Below are 25060 nucleotides of genomic sequence, written 5' to 3'. Positions count from 1 at the left end.
TTCTACTTCCAGCGCACCACCAGATAAACCCCTAGACTCGGAATTGTTGTCGACATCAATCCCCTCAATTCTTTTCACACCAATACAGAGATCATGTTCGATCTCCCGAACGCAAAACGGTACGTTCGCATACCCGATCCATCGGAATGCCATCCATCCCTCTCTTGTTACCAACCCCATATCCCAATCAATACAGAAACCGCATTAATTCAATTCTCTCAATTCCAGCGTTCGTCGCGAAGACATCCTCTCCCGCGCCTCGTCAACCTCCCGATCGCCCTCCCCGCAACCAGAGTCCGCGAATCCCGACGCGCAGCAACGTCTCGCCGAACTGCTAAACCTTGACACGTTCATCGCAGACCAACCAGAGCCCACCGGACAAGACACCCATCCCAACCAAGAAGGCGTCCTGAGCAAAGGAGAAGGAGAAGCAGGGGAGGAGGAAGAACAAGAGTTCGAGTTCCGACTGTTCAGCGCGCCGGCAGCGCCTAAAACGCAAGCGCAAGCGGAAACGACCAACGGTGCCGCCGATGGAAACGACGATAAAGCCCCCGGGGCTCAGAAACTGCGCATCAGGCTGCGGTCTCCGACTCCGGAGACCGGGGAGGGGCGCTTCGTGAATCCGTTTCGGGGATGGGGGTACTATTTCTCGACGCCGACGTTGTCGGGCTTGAAGGTGGACGAGGACCCGCAGTTGGACGCGAGGAAGAAGCAGTTTGCCGATGTGGCGGTGTCCGGGGATGATATGTTGGCGTGGGCTCGGGTTTCATGGGTGAGTTGAGTCTTTCCCCCCGGGGCATTTGTGTCAGCTTAAGGGGTTTTGGCAGTGTGGCTAATGATTATTGTTCTTTCTTCAGCCTGGATGTCATCTGCCATGGCGAGTCATTCGCTTGAACAGACAGCATACGAAACTCCCGAAGGAGTCGAACGATGCCAACATTATCGCATACAACGCGGAAAGCGATACCAAGACACCCAAATCCCACAAGAAGCCGGGTAAGAAGCGGCGTCTACAGCTGCGCAAGCGCGTCAAGGCCGCGGAGCAGGCGAAGGAATCAGAGGCGGAAAAACGGAACCGCAAGAACCGCGAGAGGAAGATCAAAAGGAGACAGAAAGCCAGAGAAATCAAAGCTGCGACGGCGGCGGCCACAGGCCAGCCTCTACCCGTTGAGATGGACGAAGACGTATCCTCGCAGGAAGAAGACAATTAGGTCCTCGGTGGTTTGCGTTCCTTTTGGGCTGTGCCTAGTTGATGATACCCATGCTCACATCGCATTGCTAGATTTAATTTGATATTATTCTCGCGAAGAAGTGTCTATAGGTTGTCTTGATAAAGATTTGCTGTAATGCAATTTGATTCAAAGCTTCGACACGCTGATTATACAAGCGAAAAAGTTCGCCTGCAAGAAGGGATGCAACTTATATAACATAAAACAATAACCAATAAACGCAATGCAGGGTATTATGAGAATAGAATGAACAGCAATCAAAACCACAGTCTCAAGACTCGATCGGCACTTGATGCCTGGGTATGGGTATGCAGGACTGAAACACAGGGCAGAAAAAAACACAGGAAATCGATGCTGGACAGGCAGCAATTGCATGACTGACTGAACAGCCGCACCAGTCTTATCAGAAAGCGAAAATGGAGGGTCTAGGCAATTATTTGGCCTCTTAAGCTGCATGGTCCCTGTTAGCACCATCATTTGCTGGGAGAGGACAGGCCGAGCTTACGCTTCGTCTCCTTTTCGGCCGCAGCTGGAACCTCAGCTGGGGCGGCCGTGTTGGCCTTTGCCTCCGCAGCACCATCCGTCTTTGTTTCGCCGGCCGGAGCTTCTGGCTTGGCCTCGGGAGCCGGAGCAGCTTCAGGATTCTCTGGCTTCGTTTGGGAGGACTCCGCAGTTGCGTTCTCAGCGGGCTTGTCCGTAGCGGGTGCTTCTTTTGGACTGTCAATCTTCTGGCTGGATTGGATGTTTTGGTTAGTAGACATACCTGTCTTGGGGTCTGTAGTCGGAGCGGACTCGTCAGGCTTGGCTTCAGCTGGCGGCGCAGCAGCGCCCTCCGCGGGTTTATCGGCGGGTTTGTCTCCTTCGGGTTTGTTCTGGGGGTTCTTCTTCTTCCTCTTGAACAGGGACTTGAGACCCTGCTTCAGCTGCCGAAGCGCATTAGGCGCTGCAGATATCGATTAGGAATCTAGAGAGCCATGTGAATGTGTATAGAATGGATACTTACGAACACCGGGCATTTTGTCGAAGGGAGATGGAGATCTGAATGATATATATGGTCAAGAAGGGAATGCAGAGTAGAATGATCAGGATGAGGATGGGAGACGAAAGGAAGAGAAGAGAAAGCACGACGGCGAGGAGGTACTTCCCCAAGCATTTAAACCTCCGTATGACAGCCCACGTGACGGCAGGAGCACGGTCCTGATCGTCCTTAATCAAGAAAGAAAAATTAAATAATTTGCCGCAGTCTCCTTTATTCGTTCCTTCACGGAGCACCCGAACTAAGAACTTATTAGAATTCCCCTGTCATCTCCAAAGTGGGGACCAACGCCGATCCTCAAGGTTCGTCAGCTCTTGTACTCCTGTGTCTCGCTGCGACTCTGAAATTCATGAGGAGAGTCTTCGATGAAACCGTGACGCTGATTGCCCTTCTAAGATAGGCCAAGTTCGAGGTCACACCAAGCAAGGGCGCGTCCGTCACTTTTGGACGTGGTACGGGCTCTGAACAATGAACTCCTGGGTCTCGGCGTTGACCACTTCTCGTTTAGAGCGCGCCGTTGTGGCTGTGCTGCTCTCACTAGACCAGATGAGGGTCTAGATCTTCTCCTGCTCCAGCTCAGATTCAGGAGTTTTGTCGACTATTGGACCGTCGATTTTAGATCGGATTCGTCGAGTCCGGTTGGAAACGAAATGGAGATAGCAATGAGGATCATGTTGTCCAACCCTGCCATCAAGCTCAACCGTCAATGCTCGCCGTCTAGTCCCTGATAGTCACAGACTTTTGAGACTCGTGTTATTTGTTAACAAAATCTGCTCGGTTTGAATCTAATACGTTGAAATCTGAGGGGTCATTTTGATTAGAACTCGACGCCAAATTTCCATCCACGGTACGCATACCCCGTATTTGTCTTCGAGATCCCAACTCTATTACGGAGTATATTAAACATATTTTCCTAGGATATTCTCACCCCTATGCAAGGGGAGTTGCAACAGTCAAGGGACTATCCTGCGACAGTCTTCATCCCTGAACCTGACGTATCTCCAATGCCCGAAGTTGACTAAATCATGGGTGTCAACTAGTTAACCAAGCTAGCTAGAACATCCCCAACTCAGCTCAATTCGCAGCGTAAGAAAGAAACCGGAAATCGGCAAAATCTGAGCATCCACAGCCTTTTTAGTTGAGTTATTGGTTATCTTAAGACTATCTGTCTCTTGGAAATTGGATTCCCGGGCCAACTGCCTTAAACTGTCCGAACTCACCGAACCAGTTTACACATATTGACGCCCCTGATCAAGGAGATTTGACTCTTCCAGGGGCTGACTGACTGGGTTGAGCAGAGTCCGACGCTACAAAAGTCATGTCCTTCACCAGAACTTCCGATCTGGATTACTGGGTTAAATTGTCCTGTTCTAGAAAGATTCGAGATATATTAAGAAAACTAGACTATCACCGTTCCAGATTAGCTCCAGGTACCAGAGCCTGCGTGGGCCCCTTGAGTCTGTCTTCTTCCTCTATCCAGAATCCCAGACAAGCTTAACAATTAATTGGTTTTTAATTGACCCGATTTCGCCGTGGATTTTGAATCTCAGGCCACCGAAGCGCATTGAGGTCATTGGACCTGCTCCCTGCCGTCAATTGTCATTGTGGATCGCCACGTCCGTGCTAATTTCTATCGATGTGGTTAATTTAACTCGGAGTCATTACAGAGAAAAGAACCTGTTTTTAATTAATAGTTAAATTATGGTCTCAGATGGTCCAACCCTGCAATCCCGAATGGCAAGATGCAACGAAATGGCACAGTAACTCTCGGGCGCAATACCCCAACGACGAGAAACGAACGAATCACAAAGAATGCAATTGAGAACAGCAAGCGGCAATCGTGAATCACGCACGTATGGTATTTGGTGGCTGGAGAGTCTTTCGCCTTCCTATTTTGCATGGAGCTTCTGTACAGTACACGTTGGAGAGGACGAGGCTTATTCTACCAAAAGCATCGCCGGAGCCCCAAATGTCCTCATCATATTCTTGCCCCACGGCACATAATAAATCGTGAATCCTCTAGCAACCGTGCCTTTGCAATGCCACATTCGAAACCCTACATTCTTGAGAATCTGCGTCTGGCGTCTTGTATATACTGGAGAACAAGAACAATCCTTTTGTACGCATATAGTATCCAGGATTCGGGAAAGATTCAATCACTCAAGGTCTTCGGACTTGAGGTAAGGCGCGTAATGCATTCAGGGGAAGAACGCAGGGATACCCAGGCTGGTTTAAATGGATGTAGCAAATCGGATACTTAACATGGGCCTAGAAGGCTACGGAACACGCTCTATCGGGTTTAGATCAAGGATACCCATGAGCATAGGAGCTTCGAGCAGATATATCCCATTTTAAGGTATCAGGTACGTTCTGACATCGCTGTCACTCCTCTAACTCCAGATATAGACTCACTTGACTGGCCTGATTTGATCGGTCTAGTCGATCAAGCAAGGGGTGTCCGTATCTCCGATTGGAGGTATCACTAAGATAATCGTAATCCTGATAGTTTAGCCGTATCCTCTTCATTCTTCTCATATTCAATGCAGGATTCTATGAAGGGGAAGGGAGTGGAAAAGGTCGAGAAGGCGGACCGCACAAGGCGTGCCTCGGAAATCAGGCCGAGACCGTCGGGATGTCATCATCGGCGATCAGTCGGAGCGCCTCCACGTTCCGACCCCAATTTCTCCCCGCTCGCAGCGTCGACCATCAATATTCGCAATCCAGGGGATTGAACCCACAATAGATTGTTGTATAACTATGGCTTCAGTTCAATCCAATCCGACCGCTGCAGCCGACGTCACGAGAGCCCCAGTTTCGGAGCAGACACCGCTCCTTGGGGACCAGACTCAGGATGCTACGGCCACTCCTCAAGACTCAGAGGCCCCTCTCGCCCAAGAACCCACCACGAAGGAACTGTTGCTGGTACTGGGAAGTGTCTGGATCGGAGTCTTTTTGGCAGCCCTAGGTATGTCCGATCCGCTTCTCTGGACTCTGACCGCAGCTAACAGTAATACTAGATACAACCATTGTCGCAACTCTGACGGCTCCCATCTCGTCCTCCTTTCATTCACTTTCCCTACTATCCTGGCTGGCCACATCCTATTTGATCTCCAACGCAGCATTTCAACCATTGAGTGGGCGACTGACCGATATTTTCTCTCGACGCACGGGGCTCGTCTTGTCTAACATCTTCTTCGCCGCGGGGAACGTGATCTGCGGTCTTGCGAAAAGCGAGTGGACTATCATATTGGGCCGGGTTGTTGCAGGCATCGGCGGCGGAGGTCTGACGGCAATTTCAACTTTCGTCACGTCGGACTTGGTACCTCTCCGGAAACGTGGTGTTTGGCAGGGCATCGGAAACCTCTGCTACGGGGCCGGAAGTGGGCTCGGCGGCGTGTTCGGAGGATGGATCAACGACACCTTAGGATGGCGATGGGCTTTCTTGATACAGGTCCCGTTCGTCGCTGTGTCGTGTATTGTCGTCGCCTTTACCGTTAAGGTGCCCGTCAAGGAGACCACGCGGGGAAAGTTGAAGCGAATTGACTTCCTCGGCGCTATCACGTTAGTGATCACCCTCATTCTGTTCCTGCTAGGCCTCAATGCGGGTGGAAACCAAGTGCCTTGGACCCATCCTCTGATTCTCACGACTCTGCCTTTTTCGGCCGTCTCCTTTTGCATTTTTGTTTATGTGGAGGCGAATGTCGCCTCCGAGCCTGTCATCCCGGTTCGCTTGCTTCTGGATCGTACGGTCTCTTCTGCCTGTCTCACCAATTGGTTCACGACGATGGCGGTATTCGGGCTGCTATTCTATCTGCCGCTTTTCTTCCAGGTCCAGGGCTTGTCGGCGACGGCCGCTGGTGTCCGGCTGATCCCTCAAGCGGTCGGAACCGCAATGGGCTCACTGGGATCAGGGATCCTCATGCGCGCCACCGGACGTTATCAGGCCATGAACTTTGTCGCTATGACCTTGATGGTTCTCGGGGGAAGCCTCATCAGTACTCTGGATCTGAACACTCCAACCTTGCTGCCGTTCGTGTACTTCTTCATCCTGGGGGTTGCTTACGGGAGCATGCTCACCATTACTCTGGTGGCGCTGATCTCGGCGGTGGATCATAAGCACCATGCCGTGATCACCTCGGCCTCCTACGCATTCCGCAGCACTGGCAGCACGATCGGTATCACCGTTGCGTCCGCGGTGTTCCAGAACATGCTGAAATCTGGTCTTTGGACTCGGTTTGGCAACCGAGAGGATGCCGACGAAGTGATCCGGCGCATCCGAGACAGCCTGGACGAGATATGGAAGCTGCCGGCGGACTGGAAACCCGGCGTGCTGGACGCGTACGTGGCATCGTTGCAGGCTGCTTTTGTTACTCTGCTCGCACTCGCCATTCTCGGTGCTGCCGTGAGTCTGGGGATGCGGCAACACAAGTTGCATTCGAATCTGGCGCGACGGGAGTAAGGTACAATAGAGGAAGGTGGAGGGTATCATACGGCATGGTATAGTATAGTATACTGGATAGATGATAGACATGTACATACTTCGATGACACTAGATGGTCCGAATGGGGAAGGAGACAACATCCTCAGGCAGCCACGGACGGCAGGCCAGGCCAACCAATCACGGGACCCACGTTGGCCATCGCCCGCGGATCGCCGCCTTCAACCGGATGACTTTGCCATCATTCTTGCATGATTCTTGCATCCCGCCAGAGGCGCTTACCCTGCTTAAATAAATACCGGGTTTCTTCTTTTTTCTTAATCCCCTCGCGTGGGACTTGAGTCATTGTGACTAGCACGGCTTTCTCCGGTCTTCTTTCCTCGCTCGTTCCTTCTCATTTGTCCTTCCGACGTGGCGACTGGGCGGAGACGCTCCAGATTTACGCCCAAAGCTCCGTCGACTGTCTCGTTGAAATATCACCCAACGAGCTACACCGCTATCCGCCTTTTGATCATACCACGAATCGTGCAACACGTGCGCCATCTAAATGAAAATCACCTACATGGATTGGTTAGCTTCGTCTGCTGGAAAGTTGCTTGGGCGCCGTTGAAGTCTGCTGCGAATTGAAACAACTCAAAACTGCATCCCTATCGCTACCTATCGCCGAATTTTCCTTCTCACGCCGGCTGCGGGCTTCTCACTGGGGTGATAAGGTACAGAAAGCCACTGTTTCTTTTTGCCTTTTTAATCTCGCTTTTACTCCGTCGTCGCGCGTCTTGTCACCTCCCTTTGGCTTGCCTTGATTTGCCCTACATCCTCCAAACTCGAATTTATTCCGATAACACAATAATACAAAAACTACGCCCTATCGCCACGCTTTGGTCACCACCTTATTAACCCTTTGGCGTTTTCCCTTATTGACATGGCAGTGGGATTCCAGGCAAGTAATCCTACGCCAAGTTACGCAACGACCGTCTCGAAGTGTGGCTGGACATCTGAAATGGAGGTTGATGGAGATGGCGATGTGAAAGTGGCCGAACATAATGGATTGCAAATACCTCCCCAGGATGATGTAGCCAATGGCTCGTCTTCGGCAACTGTCTCTCGCCGGAAACGTCTGTTACTCTCAACGGAGAGCGCGTTTGTTGGAAATGTCCTCCCGTCGCTGGTCCAGCATCCCGAAATCGAGCTGCGATTGATCACGGACGAACCGTCTGCCCTTCTCTCCGGCGCGAGCAAAGTGCCGCACTACATGGATACAGTCGATAGCCAGACATTTGAGAAAAAGACGGGTGCTCGGAAATGGTTGAAAGCCAAGGCTGCCGAACTCTGTGAATGGGCGGACATGCTTATCATCGCTCCGATTGATGCTGGAACATTAGGATCAATGCTGTCAGGCCTCACAAATACACTGACGCTGGCACTTCTCCGCGGTTGGATATCTACCAAGCCAGTCGTCTTAGTACCTGGCATGACCATCACGGAATGGCACCATCCATTGAGTGGCAGACAGCTAGAGGAGGTCAACCAGTTTTGGCCCTGGATACATGTTGTCACGCCGGTCTTGATGAAATCTACCGACCCGGAGGAGCTAGTTCAGTTACATTGGGATGGTTTGCAAGAAACCCATGAAACCATTGAGAAGGCCCTTGGGTTATCCTTTTCACAAGTCGCCACCTCTTCGCATACGCCTTCGGGGAACTCTTACGAACAGACCATTGCCTCGGATACGAAATCATCCGGAACCACTTCTGCGGCGGCATTGCGGCATCTTACAGGTCGCTCTGATAAGCTCGACGATGGGCCAACTTCATTGCCCATGGAATTGTGGCTCAACATCTTTGAGGACCAGCTACATGATTGGGAGATTGCCAAAGCTGTCGGCATCCCGACAAACCTGCCCGTACCTAAAGAATGGCAAAACCATCTTTTGAAGATGTCAACTCCTGCATCATTGGAGTACACGATTTTGAGGGGATCTTTCGCTGCAATCAAAAAACGTATTGACAGTTTGCCACGATGGAAACCCATATCCGACCTATCCTGCCACTTGATCTCTAAGTTCTCGCGAACGGACGTCCTCTCCTACCTCACAGAGAATCACCTCGATCTACTCTGGACGACTTCTCGCCTCACCAACCTGCCATACCGGGCGTCCGCGATTTACGGGAATCCCAATATTTTGACATGGTGGCGTGACGCGCCGGCCCTGCCAAACAAAGAATATATCGCGGATGCTATGGACGGAGCCTCTCGCGCCGGCTTTGTCAACGTCCTCGAATGGTGGAGGACATCTGGCCTAGAACTCCGGTATACGGAGCGTGCACTGGAATCGGCTAGCGCCGAGGGTCGCGTCAACGTGCTACAGTGGTGGAAAGACGCTTCGGACAAGGCTCCCGCATCGAATCCAATCCCTCTGAAAGTCGGAAAATCCGTCCTGCTTGCTGCCCAATCCGGCCGTACCGAATCTATTGCTTGGTGGGATGCCTCGGGCATCCCCTACAGTCACGCCGAATCGGTTGCGCGTATCGCCAGCACCCACGGCCACGTCCACGTCCTCGATTTCTGGTACCGTCTTAAGGGCGCTAAAATGATCTTCGACTGCCAAGTGCTCGTCGGGCCTACCAAGAATGGCCACGACAACGTGCTCGAATGGTGGCGACAGAGCGGGCTGCGGGTGGAGTTCAAAACCTGCGATATCGAAGAAGCACTTGAAGATGCCGACCCAGTCTCCGGCGCAGAAGGACGTGTCCGACGCTGGTGGACCCGTAACGGTCTCAACCTGGGCGTCGGGACCAGTGAATGGATGAAAACGAAAGTGTTATCATGAGACTGCTGTCTGCACATTGACTATTGTGGGGTATACACATTCACACTGTCTTGAGGATGTGTGCGAGAAGTGCCTGCGGGTTCTTCGACCTCCCTTTCATTACTTTTATTTCTATTTCAGCTTCTTTCATTCTCCAAGGCTTTGGTACAACTTTTCTTAGTGTCGATCGCCTGGGTTCCCTGGAAAAGCCACGTTCATAATACCCATTTGCATTTATATTTTTATTACTGACTTAAACGTCTCATAGCATGGCTGTAAATTAGGAAGTATTATTATTCTTTTTGCATGGTAGCAGGGTTCTTTCTTTTATTTGTTTTCTGTGAAATGAGTTTATGGCATGATGAGGTCTCTGAATCAATGTTAATGATGATGCCTATATGTTGTTTTTCATTTTGAAAAAAGTCTTTGCTACGCCTTTTAATGTAAATAAGATTGGTATCGTGTGACGCAATTATTGGTCTTAAAAGAAAAGGCAAAAGAAATACCAGAAAATAAAAAGAAATCAACAGAGAAGGTAATGGTACATGTCATGGTGGATCGAAAACCAGTCAATCCATTCAAAACAATCAATCCACTCCACCGAGTCCAAGCATCATTGCTTATCATGTATCGTGAGAAGAAAAAAAGGGGGGAAGAGTCAAAGGTAGCGAGTGATGATCATCGATCTGAGGAAATAGCTGGAATAAGGGTTGGATGTTTGCACTCTCATGCCGAATGCTGTATAATTAAACCTCTTTCCTGCACGAAATTAGTTCAGGTGTCCACACTAGTGTACCAATATGAAGAACGGCCACAGATGGCAAGGCGATGATGATACATACCAGGTAGGATGAGATTTCTCAATGCCGGGAGTACGGATCTCATTGCGGTCTCCGAACGGATTGTCCTCGTCGTCGTCGTCCTCGTCGGTTTCTGATTCGGTATCGCTGTTGTTGGCCTGTCGCGCTTGCTGTGAAGACGACGGGACGCTGATGCTGAGCGGCCGCACAGGCCGGGGAGGCTTGGGCGGGTTGATAACAAGACCCGCAAATGACTCGTTCACATCGTCGCGGTCAGGAGTCCAGCCGGTCTCGAGAACATCCTGGTCACTATCACTATCGTAGTCCACGCTCTTATCCAAGACTTCGAATGCCATCAGGGCGGTGACCAGCTCCTCGTTGGCATGGATCAAACTCCCCAGGAACTCCTCACTCTCTACATTCTGGATATACCGAAGAATTTGGCGCCGGAGTTGCTTGCATGTTTCAAAGCGGTTGAGGACCTCGGCATCCTCACTCACGCGGTGTGTTTCACGGTTGACGAGCTTTAAGGAGTTCAGAAGGTTTGTGCTGGCAACTGATGAAGAGGCGAGTGTTTGTAAGAGTTCTGGCTTTTCTCTCTCCAGATTGAAGGGCGCACGGACCCTCTTCTCCTTCTTGTCTTTCTTCTCCTTTTTGAGAGATTTGCTCGACGAGTGCTTATGTTTGGGACCACTCAGGACCGTAGACGGACCATCCCCAGCCGAAATGGACACGGTGTGGCCCATGGCGGGTTCATCGGAAGGGTTGGCTTCCCGTAGAACCTTAGCCTTGGCCTGGTTTGCCGGCTGCTTGCGCTTCGGCAGCTGTCGATAAAGGGCCGTAATTCCTCCCATACCCGGGGTATTCTTGTAAGTTGCTGCCCATTGCCCGAAGAGTTGTTTGCATTTTTGCTTCACCAGAGGATCAGAGACCGAGTCGGTGGCGGCAATTCGCAGTCGTTCCAGCAATGGCTCGTCGGCAAACTCCCGCAGAAAACGGTCTCCGGCATTTTGGATCAGAAAGTCGAGGATCGTAAGCGCTCTTAGTTGCCGATGGAGGTTTCCATATTTTCTAGAGAAGTGTTAGTTGAGCAACTGTACTAATATCGGGGGGTCAAAGCGAAGACTGACAGCTTCTTACGCAGAGCCCGACTAGCTTCGGTTGGGCCGCTACCCTGGATAGTTACAGCCTCTATAAGATCAACGATTCCACTAGAGTCTTCGACCTCATATTGTTCGCTAGTAAGGACTTCAATCTGTACGGTCACGGCCGAGTACGGTTTCTGCACACCAGTTGCGTTAGTGCCAGCCCACTCAACAATCACCCCATCACACTGCAAATCCTCAGGGGGCAATCTACACGCAGATTGTGCAATCTCGACAAGTCTGCTCCCATGGGAATCAACTTACCGACGAGTGGAACATGATGAATAGAACGCAGTTGCTCCGATGAATTGATATACGATTTCCGGATTCAGTATGACAATCGCCCTCGCCCTGGATGTTGATAACCAGTATCCCCGCATCCAAGTCCACAGTCCACAATCCCACCAAATTTGACGGAAGAAAACAACGAAGAAAATGATCTGACCACCAGGTGAATATATCTCGAGGGACCTGACTCCCGTTGGATCTCGCGCGAAGCCTCTCAGAGATTCCCTTTAATAGTGGTGCAGAACAACAAAGGGACTAGCGCAATGACAATGGCCAAACAGTGACGTGTTAGACCCAGTCGGAGTGGGTTTCAAATTGTCTCCCGTGGCGATGAGCAGCCTAACGCGCCGTACCCCTCCAAAAGCGAAATCCCAGCTCGTAAACAAGCTCGTGCAGATCGACGGTAAGGCCTCCGGGCACGAAGAGAACGAGGAGAGGACAGGGAGAAGAGGGCGAGAGGGGAAGGAAAGTCAACGTCATGCCGCAATCGCGAATCTCGTGACTGCCCCTCGCTCTCTGCTCAAACGGGTTTAGGGCGGGGGGAGGATTAAGGAGGGCCTCGGTGCCTCACTGCCTGAGGATGCGTGCCGATTCGGTCACTGGACTTGCAATTGGACGGCTTCCTTCTGGCTGAAGCTCGACGCAACCGTCGGTCTGTTCCATCTTCTCCTTTTCCTCGACTGCCCACTCTCCTTTGATACCCACCTCCCCCCCTCCCCATTCGCCTCCTTCTCTCAGTAAATGGGTCCTGCGATACCGGCCGATCGCTTCTCGATTCGCCGGCCGCGCCTCTCAACATTTGTCGTCTGCTCCACTCTGCTTCTGGGAGTCAGTATCATCTTAAAAACCCGCCACTTACTTCCCCTCCCACAACTATTCTCCTTTTCTCATTCCTATACCCAAGTCGCAACCATGTCTTACCAACAGGAACGCTTTATCGCCGAACTCGCCGTCCAGCGCGCAACCCTCCTCACCCAGAAGGTTTTCAACGAGAAGGCCAAGGGTACCGTATCCAAGGATGACAAATCGCCCGTTACCATTGGCGACTTCGGAGCCCAGGCCTTGATCATCCAGGCTATTCGCAAGAACTTCCCCAATGACGAGATCGTCGCCGAAGAAGAGGCCAGCTCCCTCCGGGAAGACAAGGCGCTGAGCGCCGAGATCTGGAGACTGGTCAGCGACATCAAGTTGGAGGACCCCGAGAGCGACAAGCTCCTCGGCGGGCCCTTGCCTAGCGAGAAAGCAATGCTGGACATTATCGATCAAGGCAAGAGTGCGGGAGGCCCCAAGGGTCGCGTGTGGGCTCTGGATCCCATCGACGGCACCAAGGGTTTCCTGCGTGGTGGACAATACGCCGTTTGTCTCGGCTTGATTGAGGACGGCGATGTCAAGGCGGGTGCTATTGGCTGCCCCAACCTGCCCGTGGACGACTCGGCCGCCATGACCGCTTCCATCGGTGTCGACCAGACCAGCGGCGCCGGCAACGGAGTCCTGTTCTCTGCCATCAAGGGCGCCGGTTCCACCAGCCGTCCGCTGACGAACGCCACTCTCGCCGAGAGCAAGTCGATCTCCATGCGCCCCGTTTCCAAGATTGCGGAGGCTGTCTTCTGCGAGGGTGTCGAAGCCGGACATTCCGCTCAGGGCGACAACGCGGCCGTTGCGGAGCGGTTGGGAATCACCGCTCCCAGCGTGCGACTGGACTCCCAGGCCAAGTACTGCTCCATTGCCCGTGGAGCTGGTGACATCTATCTGCGACTGCCTGTGAAGAAGGACTACCAGGAAAAGATCTGGGATCACGCCGCCGGTGACCTGATCGTGCGTGAGGCTGGTGGTCAAGTGACCGACATCTACGGCCAGCGACTGGACTTCAGCAAGGGCCGCACTTTGGCTGCCAACAAGGGCGTTGTTGCCGCTCCCGCTGCCTTCCAGGACGAGGTCATCGACGCCGTTAAGCTTGTGCTGAAGTTGTAAAAAGAAACGGGGAAAACTTTTACGAATTTGTCATTTGATGAACACCATTTCTTGTCACGAATTTTTTTTTTTTTCCAGACTCATTGCGCGCTAGATGCGTCTAAAAGTACATAAAATTTGATAGATACCAGTGGCGGACAAAAAGGAAACGTGCTTGGGATATACATGTACAGAAAGTGTAGACTGCTCCTCTTTTCCAACACCTGATTATAAGATAACACCGTTTACCGGATCTTCTTGGCCTTCAACTTGATCGTCTCCCCGTTTATGAAGATACCCTTGCCCTTGTATGGCTCCGGTCTTCTCCATTCCTTGATTTCCGCCGCAAACTTGGTGACCACGTTCTTGTTGACTCCCTCCAGCAGGATACGCGTCGGCTGGGGAGTGCTGGCCTTGACACCCTTGGGGACACCCAATTCGATGGGGTGAGAGTATCCGACCTTGAGAGAGACGAACTCCTGACCGGGGTACTCGGACTCGACGGTGGTGGCCGACGTTTCAATGCTGGCTCTGTAACCGACACCGACCAGACTGAGGATACAGATGTGGCCTTCCGACACGCCGAGGATGTAGTTCTGTAGGTGCGCCCGAGTGGTGCCTAAGTGAGAGAGAACCAAGAGTTAATTCGAGTACGATGCCAATTGAACAACAGACTCTCAATCGTAGGGATACATACCCCACATAGCGCGTTGGTGCGCGATCTCCGGATCTTGGACAGTAAGACTAGCTTTCCGGGCAGCCTCATCGTGTGCGACCTCCAGGAAAGGAGGAATGTCCAGTGTCATTTCACCTATCGTTCACATTCACGGTTAGAGAACCTGCATCCCTGAGACGTCGATTCCAGTGCAATGGCTCACCCAATGGCCCCTTCACCTCAATTGCGACCTTGGGCTTTTCCTTGGCCATTCCTCTCAATTGGGTCTGAGGAAGGTCGACGAATTTCAGGCTGACTTCGGGGGGGATGGAGAGCGCGGCGCCGCCAACTCGAGATTGCGTCGGAGAGGTGGTAGAGAAACATTGTGTTCGTTGGGAGGAAAAGGCGGGGGCGAGGAAGACCGGCAGAGATCCCTGCTTCAAGGGACTCCGTGACAGCTGTCGGAAGCAGCTCTGGGCGAGAGATCGTGACATGGCGGTGATAATTTGGGGGTTCGATGCTGGACGATGGCGGAGTGAACCTCCGATTCCCGTCTGATTTTGCCCGGGCCCTGCGTCACCCAATGCGGTTAGTGTCACCAGGTCACGTGCCATGCTCGCTGTATAGATCGGAGGAGACGTCGACCTCATCTCACGCTGCAACAACAATTATGGAGGATTGAGCCCCGTCATCGATGGTGCTTGTCCGCCATTGTCTGAGTTGATAGATTATCTCGTCTATGCAATGCGTTCCATCTCTACCTCACGGTAGTCCACTCTTCTTTCCGTCTGTCCACATTGCTTACTTTACTATATTTAAATACTACTTACCTTCGTTTTGACCTGGCTGCCCATCTCTAGTGATAGTCGACCTAGCAGTATCCTTTAAAGCATATTGAAGAGCCCAACGGTGTTCTGTTCATACTCTGCTACCGCATCCTTTCCGACATCCCTTCTCATTAGCAGGACCAAGGAGTGCCTAGTATCCTGGCCTCGTCAAGTCTTTCCAGATATCCACTCGCTCAATCAATTCAAGCCCTTGACTTCAATACCAGCGGCAAAATGACTCGATTCTTCTCCCCAAAGGCGGTTTTAACCCATACGATGGTATACTGGTTGCTCGTTCTGGGCTTTGGCTGCGCTGAAACTACCAGTGGTACGTTCCAGTCAAATATGAATAGGACACGCTAATATGAACTTGCAGGACATGACCTACAGAGAGACACCATGTCCGAAGATATGAATCTTGTTACCTTCCTAAACTCGAAGACACAACAGCATGACGCTATATTCGTGGAAGCGGTTCAGCTGCTGGAAACAATGAAATCATCGCCGTCTTGCAACCGACTGGCGGCGTCGAGACTGGTTACATCGTGCCAGTCGATTGGAAGGATAAATGAGAGCATAGACCCAGACACCTACGTGGCTCTGGAGCATGTGCGGTCGCTCTATGCCGCCAGCTTAGCTATCTGCGAACTCAATGAAGCGGGCGCCTCCACACCCTCGCCCTGTCTCCCGGTGACAACTCCGTCGCAGAACAAAAAAAGACTCTTTGGGTTCTCTTCCAAGTCCAAATCACCGCTTCAGGGACCAGGCAATGTGTCCAAGGAGCTGCTTGCGACATGCCTCAAAACACTGGAATCGAGACCTCAATGGTGGACCTCGTACAGCAATAGCAGGCAGAATGCCATAGTCATATGCCAAGCCGCAAGGGTTGAAAGTGAGAAAGAAGAGCTTCTTGAGCTTTACAAATCTATCATCGAAGCCTCTGTTAAGCTCAACAGCGGACTCCAAGAAGCTTTGCGCATAGCTGCTGCGGAGTCAGCGCAGCATAAAGCCTTCATGGAAGCCACAGAAATCATGAGGGTCAGACTAGTTGCAGAGCTTGAAGAAACACAATCTAGCTTCATCAGAATATTTGAGGACATCTTCCATGACATTGGACTAGGTGCCAGTTCGATGGTCGACTCCGTCAACTCAATTCTCAGCAGGACTCAAAATGAAGCGACTAGTTTAGAAAAGGTAAGGCAATAACCATCTACAAAGACGGTGCATCTAATATTTGATAGAACATCCTCAATGCCTCTACCGGAATCAGCCACCTGCAACAGACATTGAGAACTGTCCATGACGAGGTTTTGCTCAGGAATGAGGAAATGAGGCTTGCTCATCGGCAGGATTCTTCGACACAGAACGAGCTTGCATCGTCTATTCAGCAAAAGCTGGAAATCCTTTTGCGAAGTGACATTGCTACTATCTTCGTTCAAATGCAGGCATTTGATTCCTCTATAGTAAGTGACTCGGTCATGACTCGGCGCTTCGTTCATGCTCAGACCTAAATAGGAATGGCTGTCGGGAAGATTTGGGCTTTTATTGCAGCAGGAGACGAGCATGTCCGAGGTACGTAGCATCTTCTACGCTTTTCCCACCATCCTAATGCTTTGAAGCGCCTGCAAGGGCTTGAAAATGCCCTGGAGAAATCTCAAATGAATGCCGACAATCTCCACAACTCGCAGGCTGAGCAGCTTGAGTGCTTGAAAGCGCAATCTCAAATTCAGCAGAATATGCAGACCAGCATGCATATCTCACAGGCTCTCATAGATAAGGCCGCTGCAACCGCGGCTAATCTGCAAGCCATGATTGATGAAGCTACGACGAGGTATAAAGACTCACCTACGCTGAGCGGAATTTTCGGGTCATACTCGGCATGGATGGCGTATGGCCTTCTTTTTAGCGTACTGGGTACACAGAATCTAAAAGTATTCATTGCAATGCTACTAATCGCTGCCGGTAAAGAAGCCTTTCGTGCGAGGTCTAAACAAGAAGCTAACTTATTTTCCGCATAGTGCACGTCTCGGCCAAGCTCTTGTGGTATATTTAATTTCATGTGCGGCACGCCGGAAGGTACCACACGATGCGAGCTCCATGAGTATAGGCCCTGGCCATGTTATGAAACTGGTCTTCTATAATCGGTTCGCCCGGAGCTATTTATTCTTACATTTGATTGCGAACAATTCATTTGCGGTCTTTTTTTTAAGCAGATATGAAAGGGAAGCAACTAACCATCTGTTATTTGAATGTTTTCTGTCTTCGGTTGCCTATTACCTGTTTTCTGTTTTGTTTTTGCCCTTTATATCTCAGCTTCCGTTTTTTCTCGCAGACTTCTACGAATACTAATGGCTAATGAATTTATTTTTTTTTATATTTTATATTTTTTTTCATTCAACACCCACTCCAGCGCAGCTGGGCCCACTAACCCGGGGAATTTTAGGCAGCCAGATGAACCAAACACGGAGAAAACGCTTTGACTCTCTTGATGTCAGGGGTGGGTACAAGATATAACTGGTTGTGTTATATTAGAAAAAGCAATGTTTTGCGCTACGGCATCGGGTTCGGTAGAGACACAACCCTAATTTTCCTCGGGCGACTATCGGCAAGAGATCCAGGCATATATCTTCCCTAAGTGCCTCGGCAATTTTAAGTCTACTTGAAGGACAGTGCTCGTGCTCAAAGAGGCTGCTTCTCAATGATTGTCGATGGTGCTACTTCAGTGCAAGTCGAGTCGAGCGAACGCCGTATGTTTTGACGACGCAAGGTAACGTATTCTCCCTTAGGGGTTTGCCAGGTGAAAACGGTGAAAAGCTCAGTGAACATCTTCGAGGTGCTGATCTCGGCAGCGGCACTAGCCGAGAAATGCATCTTGACGAAGAAATGGACTTAAAGGACCTTCTCCAACTGCCGAAGCAATCAAGATGACGTGCCCAGGAAATTTCTCCGCATTTGTGGGGAATCCACTTGACGATCCCCAGACTCCAATTGACGCCAAGTTGCAAATATTATCCACGCACCCCTGACAAATTTCTCTCCTTCATTTCGCAGCACTATATCTTGGCGAATAGGCATTCTCCTAGCTGCCTCAGATGGGGCATCTCGAACTCATTTTCCGGCATAACTTCGGAGGGAGCTCTCCCGTGGTCCCCACAAGCCTCTGGTAGCTATCACTGGCAGGAAAATTATATATAAATGAATCTTGTTCTCTGCTCGCAAGAACACTAGCCAGACACCCCAAAGTCATCGGTTTCAATTGAGACAAGATGGCTCCCTTGCATCTCCTTCTATCCTTACTTTCGTTGGGGACAGCGTCTCTCGCTCGGGAAGACGCTTTCAAATCTCAATGCACCAGCTTTGCGGATAAGATTGATCTACCCAATGTACGGGTCAACTTCGTCAACTATGTCCCGGGGAACACGAACCTCTCTCTCGCAGGCAATCCAGCCACGTGTGGTGAAGGTTCGCAGTCTGTGCCTGCAGACATTTGCCGGATTGCGCTGGCCGTGGCCACTTCAAACAGCAGCGAGATCACCATGGAAGCCTGGTTTCCACGCGACTACGCAGGCCGTTTCTTGAGCACCGGAAATGGAGGAATTGGTGGCTGTATGTGTGACTTGGTTTGCTGCACCATTAAGTTGGAACTGGGCTCTAACAGATTTACGCAGGCATCCAGTACTATGACGTCGCATACGCATCCGGCTTAGGATTTGCAACGGTTGGCGCCAATAACGGTCACAACGGAACATCCGGCGAGCCCTTTTACCAGCACCCCGAGGTCGTCGAGGATTTTGCCTATCGCTCCCTTCATACCGGCGTCGTGATCGGCAAGCAACTCACCAAGCAGTTCTACGACCAGGGATTCAAGAAATCATACTACCTAGGCTGTTCCACCGGCGGCCGGCAGGGCTTCAAATCCATCCAGAAATACCCCAACGACTTTGACGGCGTGGTCGCCGGCGCTCCGGCCTTCAACTTTGTCAACTTGTTGTCGTGGAGCGCTCACTTCTACCCGATCACCGGCTCCCCTTCATCCGACAGCTACCTGTCTCCCGCCGCGTGGAAGATCGTGCACAACGAGATCCTCCGACAGTGCGACGGCATAGACGGAGCCCGCGATGGCGTCATCGAGGACCCAGATCTCTGCCATCCCATCATGGAAACGATCATCTGCAAGTCTGGCTCGTCCTCGAAAAAATGCATCACTGGGGCCCAAGCCAAAACGGTGCGCGAGATTCTCTCCCCGCTTTACGGCGTCAACGGTACCCTCCTGTACCCGCGCATGCAGCCGGGTTCAGAAATCCTCGCTGCTCAGATGATGTACAACGGCGAGCCCTTCGCCTACAGCAAGGACTGGTACCGGTACGTGGTCTACAACGACACGAAATGGGACGCCACAACCTTCTCCGTTTCAGACACCGCCAACGCGCTGGCCCAGAACCCCTTCAACATCCAGACCTGGGATGCCGACCTCTCGCCATTCCGTGCCGCCGGTGGCAAGGTGCTGACCTACCACGGTCTGCAGGACCAGCTGATCAGCTCGGAAAACTCAAAGCTATACTATGCTCGCGTGGCAGAGACCATGGACCTGGCGCCCGAAGACCTAGACGAGTTCTACCGCTTCTTCCCAATCAGCGGCATGGCGCATTGCGCGCAGGGCGACGGCGCCTTTGGCATCGGTAACGGTTATCGCACAGATAACGGCAAGAAGCCCGAGAATAACGTCCTGATGGCCATGGTGCAGTGGGTTGAGAAGGGCATTGCGCCGGAGCATGTCCGTGGCGCCAAGTTTGCCAACGGGCCCGGAAGCGCGGTCGAGTATACCCGGAAACATTGCAGATACCCTCGGAGAAACGTGTACAAGGGACCAGGAAACTATACGGAGGAGAGCGCGTGGCACTGCGTGTAGATCTATAGATGTTAGTTTGATGTGTATATATCGACCAACCGACACAATTTGTTCGTTCATTTAACCAATCAATCCTTATGTCTCTAGCACAGAATAATAAAATTCAATTCTCTTGAATGAAGCACAATAAGATCATTCACGCCCATGAGGAACTTCTTCTCGGTCTTGTCCGGCTCTAGCTTGATATCGAAGCTCGTGATCAGGCGCGCTAAAAGAAGCAAAAAAGAAAAACGACAAAGAGGACCGATTCTCCCTCCGATTAAGAGGCCTGAACGCCGACCTGTGAAAAAGAGGTAGGCATCTAATACATTACAGGATTCCTTGGAATAAACTGGGATCAATCCGTTGGAACTGGTTGCTTCAATGATGATGTCTGCTACTTCTAAGTCGTAGAACCCACTGAGCCGATTCGATTGACTGGTATTCAATGTGGCTCCCAGCAATCCTGGATGCTAAGGGTCCTTGTTGGCAACCTCCGATAGGCTGGTTCATTGAGAAAAGCTGAGAAGTAATCTAGAAATTCAGGCAGAAGAAAGAAACGAAGCGTCGAAAGCAGCCACAGTCTCTTTTAGGGACTGTTCTCCGCGAACTATTGATCTGACTATGAGATGCCCCTTGCCAGAGTGGAGCCATGGATACGAGAGACGACCGTGCGCGATGAGAAGGATAAAGAAACCGGGAGTTGGTACTTCTGTGATAAGACTCTATAGGAACCATCCTATACACCATGGCGTAATTACTACAGCACCTATCCGTAGCCAACTCTAGTACATAATACCCAGTAGAAGACTTTGCGCCCCCGTCGACTGCCTCAAATTTCCCGGTTTTTCTTCCTTTCATTCCATTGTCATCCAGTTCCATGTTCACTTCCTTCTTTTCTTTTGAACTGGTTCATCCACCGGAATGGCACTCGATCGGCATCCAACCGGCGATTTGGCACTAGGCCTTTCCATAGCCATGATGATTATGGTCTTCATCTCCCTGCCTCTTCGTCTCTTCGCACGACTCCAGATTAAGGGGCGTGCCTGGTGTCTGGACGATGCGCTCATTCTCGTCGCCGCCGCAGCATTCTATGCCGAGCAGACAGTATTCCTCCTGGGTAAGTAAGGCTCGGTAGGAGGGGCGCAATGCCAACACAGCTCATGCAACTAAACAGGCATTCTTGGAAATGGTAGCTCAGGGGGATCTGATCTTACCGAGATGACACCGGCGCAGATAGACTACTACTTCAAAGTAAGTACGCTATTATAAACCGCGAGGGACCATTACCTGCTCACCAAACTCGTGCATCAGCATCTCTTCATTCAAGAACACCTCTTCGCAGTCTGTATCACCTTTGTCAAGCTCTCAATTCTCGTCCTATACCGCCGCATATTCCCGATATACAGCTTCGCGCGCCTGACCTGGATCCCCACCGTGATGAGCATTATTTGGTATATCGTCGCCGCCTTTATTCTCATCTTTCAATGCCACCCGATCCGCGCCGCGTGGACCATGGCCTTGAAGTTGACCACGGCCAAATGCATGAAAGCCGGAAACATCTTGGTCGGAACTGGCATCGCCAACATCGTGATTGATCTTATTATCTTGGCGCTCCCCGTGTATATGGTCCGGAAGTCAGGGTTGAGGACCGCGAAGAAAGCTAGTATCACCGGCATCTTTCTTCTCGGAGGCTTGTCCGTTCACCTTCCTTCTCGAATCGATCCCTGCGTTTCTTAACTGACTCACCTCGCGTAGCGTGTGTGTTGCTAGTGCCATCCGTTCCTATCATTGCTGGAAGACGGACCACGGATTCACTGGTGAGTATGAATGATCCTTCCCATTCTATAGATTGGTTCGGCTTACATGAAACAACCAGACTCAACAACAATGAGCCTGAACTGGGCCACGATCGAGCTCGCAATGGCGCTGATCTGCGCGAGTCTGCCCACATACCCCCCTCTCTTCGCCAAGGTGCGCCGGAAACTTGGTCGCTCGTCTGAGCGTAGATCCACGCCTTCGAGCGGCGGAGGATCCATACTCACCGGAGGATCCGAGATCACTGGTAGCAAGCACTTGAGCAGCACCTACGACTATGATAAGTTGATTTATCAGCCCGGCACCTCCTTCCAGCCGGCTGGTAGGACGGCTCGTTTGGATGCCCATCCGAGCAATTCGTACGAGCTGGTGCCTGTCTCCCAGCAACGTAGCGTGGACGCCGTATAATTTTTGGCTTTCTAAAAGAAGTTCCAGTGAGATACCTATTCGTTCTTTTATTCTCTCTTTTCTTCCTTTGTTCATATTCAGTTGTTCGGGTGATGGTACACTGTATCTCAGTAATATGTGATATATCAGACGGTTGCATTTCGATGATCGTAATTAATGATTAAAGGCGGATGAATTATTTCAAAAAGTGGCGATATGGATGAAGGAAAGTTCCGTCGTTGCCTGCAGGAACAAACCATACACTCATCAGATGGCATCGGTATGGTTTACACTTGACTGATTCCATACTCAAGCTGTTACTATTGTATAGCTGATCTTAGCCTGTATACTCAGATTCAGTACTCCAGAAGTACTCTTATTCTGATATGAATCTTGGAGAATCGATATGGGGATCGTGCCAGACAAGCAGAGCCAACTCATACTCGTAGTCATATCATTGTATAGAGCCATGACGTTGGCGCCTCAGGCACGAAAGAATTAACATCCTGAGGCAACAAGATAGCTTGGCGCCGGCAGAAAGGGGCGGTGGCAGGCGGCAGAAAGGCGCTCTTTCATCTCGAGTGAATCCGCCGCCGCTCCCTCCGTCGTCGCGATCGCTCCCCGTCGAGACTCTGGCGAAGTGGTGCATCTGAGCTCTGTCAATCAACCCATCCGGTACGTGAGACTACCCTCCCCTCGATCTCGAGGTGCGTGATGGTGAATCCTGCACCATCCCGCACTTCGGCGACAACACACCGCCTTGGAAACCCGGGAGGCTGGGGAAACCGGGGGACTGTCATATTTATAGAAAGATGAGATCAGATGTCTCATCTTGCGGATCCTCTCTGCATGGCGCTCTTGTTCTAAATTGTTGACGAACGATACGCCGACTGACTTTCTCCGCGTGCATTAGAGTAGATACTCCGTACTTAGCGCGGATCGGCCTTCTTCCCCTCTACTCTTCCTGCCTCTCCTCCGAATTCGCAGCATCGCTCGGATCGCCTGCCACCAGCTCTCTCTATCGACTACGTCTTGCTTCTCGACCGCATCGGGCTCTCCGACCCAAATCTACTCCCATCTGATCTCTGCGAAGGAGAAATCAACATAAAAATGGCCGACGAGTTCGCCCAGACACGCGGCGGCGACGATTTATTCGACGACGAGATCATCCCCGTCGTCGCGGAGGAGCAAGCCCCGCCCGCAGTGCCAGTCGCCGAGGAGACCGTCGAGGTTGCCCCGATCGAGCCCCAAGCACAACCCGCTCGGGTTGATACTCCGTCGCGGTCGCGTGGCGGCGCAGCCGGAGGCGAGAGACGAGGCCGAGGCCGAGGCAAAGGACGCGGACGACGGGGGTCGCGGAACTCCAGCCAACGACGCGCCGAGGGGCCGGTATCGCGGCCAAAGTCGGTCGACGCGACCTCACAACCGGAAAATAACAACGTGGAAGACTCCACGCCGGATGCGTCCGGAGAAAATGCGGAACAACGGAGTAATAACGAGGATAACAATGCGTCCGCGGCGGGGGCCGATGCTCCTAAAGTGCCGGCCGTGCGTGGAGATCGCAGCGCCACCGGCGGGATCAAAAAGGTACGTCAGATTCAGGGTTCACGACGTTGAGTCAGGAACGTATTCGTTGCTAACTGGGGATTTTCTCCTTACCAGCCTAAACTCACCGAGGAAGAGCTCTCGAGGCGCATTGCAGCTGCCAAGGAGAACGCTGCCAAAAAAGCCGCCGCTCATGCCCGTGCCGAAGCCGACCAGGCTTCGTTCCTTGAACGCGAGAAGGTCGCCGAAGTGAAGCGAAAGCAAGAACGCCAGAACCGCCGCGTGATGGATAACGAACGAGAGCGCAATCGCCTACGGAAGCTGCAGGCCCTGAATGGGCGGGAATGGGATTCCGAAAAGCAAGACGAACCGGACAGCGGGCGCGGCGGGCGAGGCCGATTCCGAGGCATGCACGGCGGCGTTTCGGGCTACGCACGTCGAGACTTCGAGGGAGCGCAAGCGGACGAACCGCCGCACCACGACAATAACCCCAACTATCGCGGCCGAGGTCGGGGTGGTCGAGGCGGCCGCGGACGTGGAAACGGCCGTGGAGGGCGAGCGAACGGCCCCGTAGACGGATCGGCACCGGAACACAAACCGACTTCATCGCCGCCGGTGATCAACAATGACAACGACTTCCCTGCCCTACCGGGCAGTGACAAGAAGGAGAGCGCCGACGTCACAACCCCCGCCGTCGCGACAAACCCTGCCGTCGAGGCGGCCAAGATCGAGACGTCCATATCGCCCATATCAGCGACCGGAGCCTCTTGGGCCGAGCAAGTCGAATCCGCTGACTAGAGAATGAACGACATACAGACTCACCACCGCCGGGTCTCTAGAGACGATGGACCTGTTTTCAACCGCTGGCTAGACCTATTACACCTGCACGATTTATTCCCCGAAATGACGAGCCACACCTTTCCTTGCTTATGATATGATCAGTATTATATTTTATTCACGACGAAATTCTATCAAGATTATGCCCGGACAATTGGAAGAATGGGTTGTGTTTGTGGTTTTTGTACAGGACATCTAAGACTATACGTTATATCCGACTTGATCATTAGATAGTAATGCGTGACGTTCACTTATTTTGATTTCTTCTTCCTCGAGACGAAGGCATAGTTGAGACCAGATTCAAATGGCTCAACATAAGCCCACAAAATATCAGTCCTTCACCTAAACAGGGCTCTGTCTACGAACAATCAGCTATCCAACTATCCACACCGTCTTTACCAAGATTCA

The 25060-nt window shown here is 51.7% G+C and overlaps 10 protein-coding genes across 10 annotated transcripts; 7 read left to right on the top strand and 3 right to left on the bottom strand.

Moving 5' to 3' along the window:
* Positions 1-93: 93 nt before the first annotated feature.
* Positions 94-1211, top strand: KD926_004067 (DUF2011 domain-containing protein; the record flags this gene model as incomplete). Its single annotated transcript, XM_053096010.1, has 3 exons — positions 94-119; positions 229-772; positions 858-1211. The coding sequence occupies 3 exons, from the start codon at positions 94-96 to the stop codon at positions 1209-1211; spliced, it is 924 nt and encodes a 307-aa protein (XP_052961210.1).
* Positions 1212-1702: 491 nt separating this feature from the next.
* KD926_004066 (uncharacterized protein) lies at positions 1703-2245 on the bottom strand (the record flags this gene model as incomplete). The annotated part of the gene is made up of 2 exons (XM_053095999.1): positions 1703-2172; positions 2233-2245. The coding sequence occupies 2 exons, from the start codon at positions 2243-2245 to the stop codon at positions 1703-1705; spliced, it is 483 nt and encodes a 160-aa protein (XP_052961209.1).
* Positions 2246-5022: 2777 nt separating this feature from the next.
* Positions 5023-6724, top strand: KD926_004065 (MFS multidrug transporter; the record flags this gene model as incomplete). Its single annotated transcript, XM_053095988.1, has 2 exons — positions 5023-5230; positions 5283-6724. 2 exons carry the CDS (start codon positions 5023-5025, stop codon positions 6722-6724), a joined length of 1650 nt encoding a protein of 549 aa, XP_052961208.1.
* Positions 6725-7625: 901 nt separating this feature from the next.
* Positions 7626-9533, top strand: KD926_004064 (uncharacterized protein; the record flags this gene model as incomplete). The annotated part of the gene is made up of 1 exon (XM_053095977.1): positions 7626-9533. The coding sequence occupies one exon, from the start codon at positions 7626-7628 to the stop codon at positions 9531-9533; it is 1908 nt and encodes a 635-aa protein (XP_052961207.1).
* Positions 9534-10258: 725 nt separating this feature from the next.
* Positions 10259-11736, bottom strand: KD926_004063 (LSB5 family protein; the record flags this gene model as incomplete). The annotated part of the gene is made up of 4 exons (XM_053095967.1): positions 10259-10271; positions 10355-11383; positions 11443-11645; positions 11722-11736. 4 exons carry the CDS (start codon positions 11734-11736, stop codon positions 10259-10261), a joined length of 1260 nt encoding a protein of 419 aa, XP_052961206.1.
* A 921-nt stretch (positions 11737-12657) lies between these two features.
* On the top strand, positions 12658-13716 carry KD926_004062 (3'(2'),5'-bisphosphate nucleotidase; the record flags this gene model as incomplete). The annotated part of the gene is made up of 1 exon (XM_053095956.1): positions 12658-13716. One exon carries the CDS (start codon positions 12658-12660, stop codon positions 13714-13716), a length of 1059 nt encoding a protein of 352 aa, XP_052961205.1.
* A 224-nt stretch (positions 13717-13940) lies between these two features.
* Positions 13941-14844, bottom strand: KD926_004061 (mitochondrial 54S ribosomal protein uL6m; the record flags this gene model as incomplete). Its single annotated transcript, XM_053095945.1, has 3 exons — positions 13941-14314; positions 14393-14506; positions 14574-14844. 3 exons carry the CDS (start codon positions 14842-14844, stop codon positions 13941-13943), a joined length of 759 nt encoding a protein of 252 aa, XP_052961204.1.
* A 567-nt stretch (positions 14845-15411) lies between these two features.
* Positions 15412-17230, top strand: KD926_004060 (putative nuclear membrane fusion protein Kar5; the record flags this gene model as incomplete). The annotated part of the gene is made up of 6 exons (XM_053095934.1): positions 15412-15505; positions 15554-16371; positions 16419-16640; positions 16693-16749; positions 16797-17139; positions 17196-17230. The coding sequence occupies 6 exons, from the start codon at positions 15412-15414 to the stop codon at positions 17228-17230; spliced, it is 1569 nt and encodes a 522-aa protein (XP_052961203.1).
* Positions 17231-18443: 1213 nt separating this feature from the next.
* Positions 18444-20086, top strand: faeB-2 (putative feruloyl esterase; the record flags this gene model as incomplete). The annotated part of the gene is made up of 2 exons (XM_053095923.1): positions 18444-18783; positions 18846-20086. 2 exons carry the CDS (start codon positions 18444-18446, stop codon positions 20084-20086), a joined length of 1581 nt encoding a protein of 526 aa, XP_052961202.1.
* A 903-nt stretch (positions 20087-20989) lies between these two features.
* On the top strand, positions 20990-24613 carry KD926_004058 (uncharacterized protein; the record flags this gene model as incomplete). The annotated part of the gene is made up of 7 exons (XM_053095912.1): positions 20990-21185; positions 21243-21319; positions 21380-21762; positions 21824-21885; positions 21945-22258; positions 23204-23857; positions 23933-24613. The coding sequence occupies 7 exons, from the start codon at positions 20990-20992 to the stop codon at positions 24611-24613; spliced, it is 2367 nt and encodes a 788-aa protein (XP_052961201.1).
* Between the last annotated feature and the right edge of the window lie 447 nt (positions 24614-25060).

The sequence above is a fragment of the Aspergillus affinis genome (genome assembly GCF_023601865.1).
Source record: "Aspergillus affinis strain CMG 70 chromosome Unknown NODE_1_length_919884_cov_86_970707, whole genome shotgun sequence".
NCBI classification, from domain to species: domain Eukaryota; kingdom Fungi; phylum Ascomycota; class Eurotiomycetes; order Eurotiales; family Aspergillaceae; genus Aspergillus; species Aspergillus affinis.
This window is presented reverse-complemented; position numbering and strand designations above follow the sequence as displayed.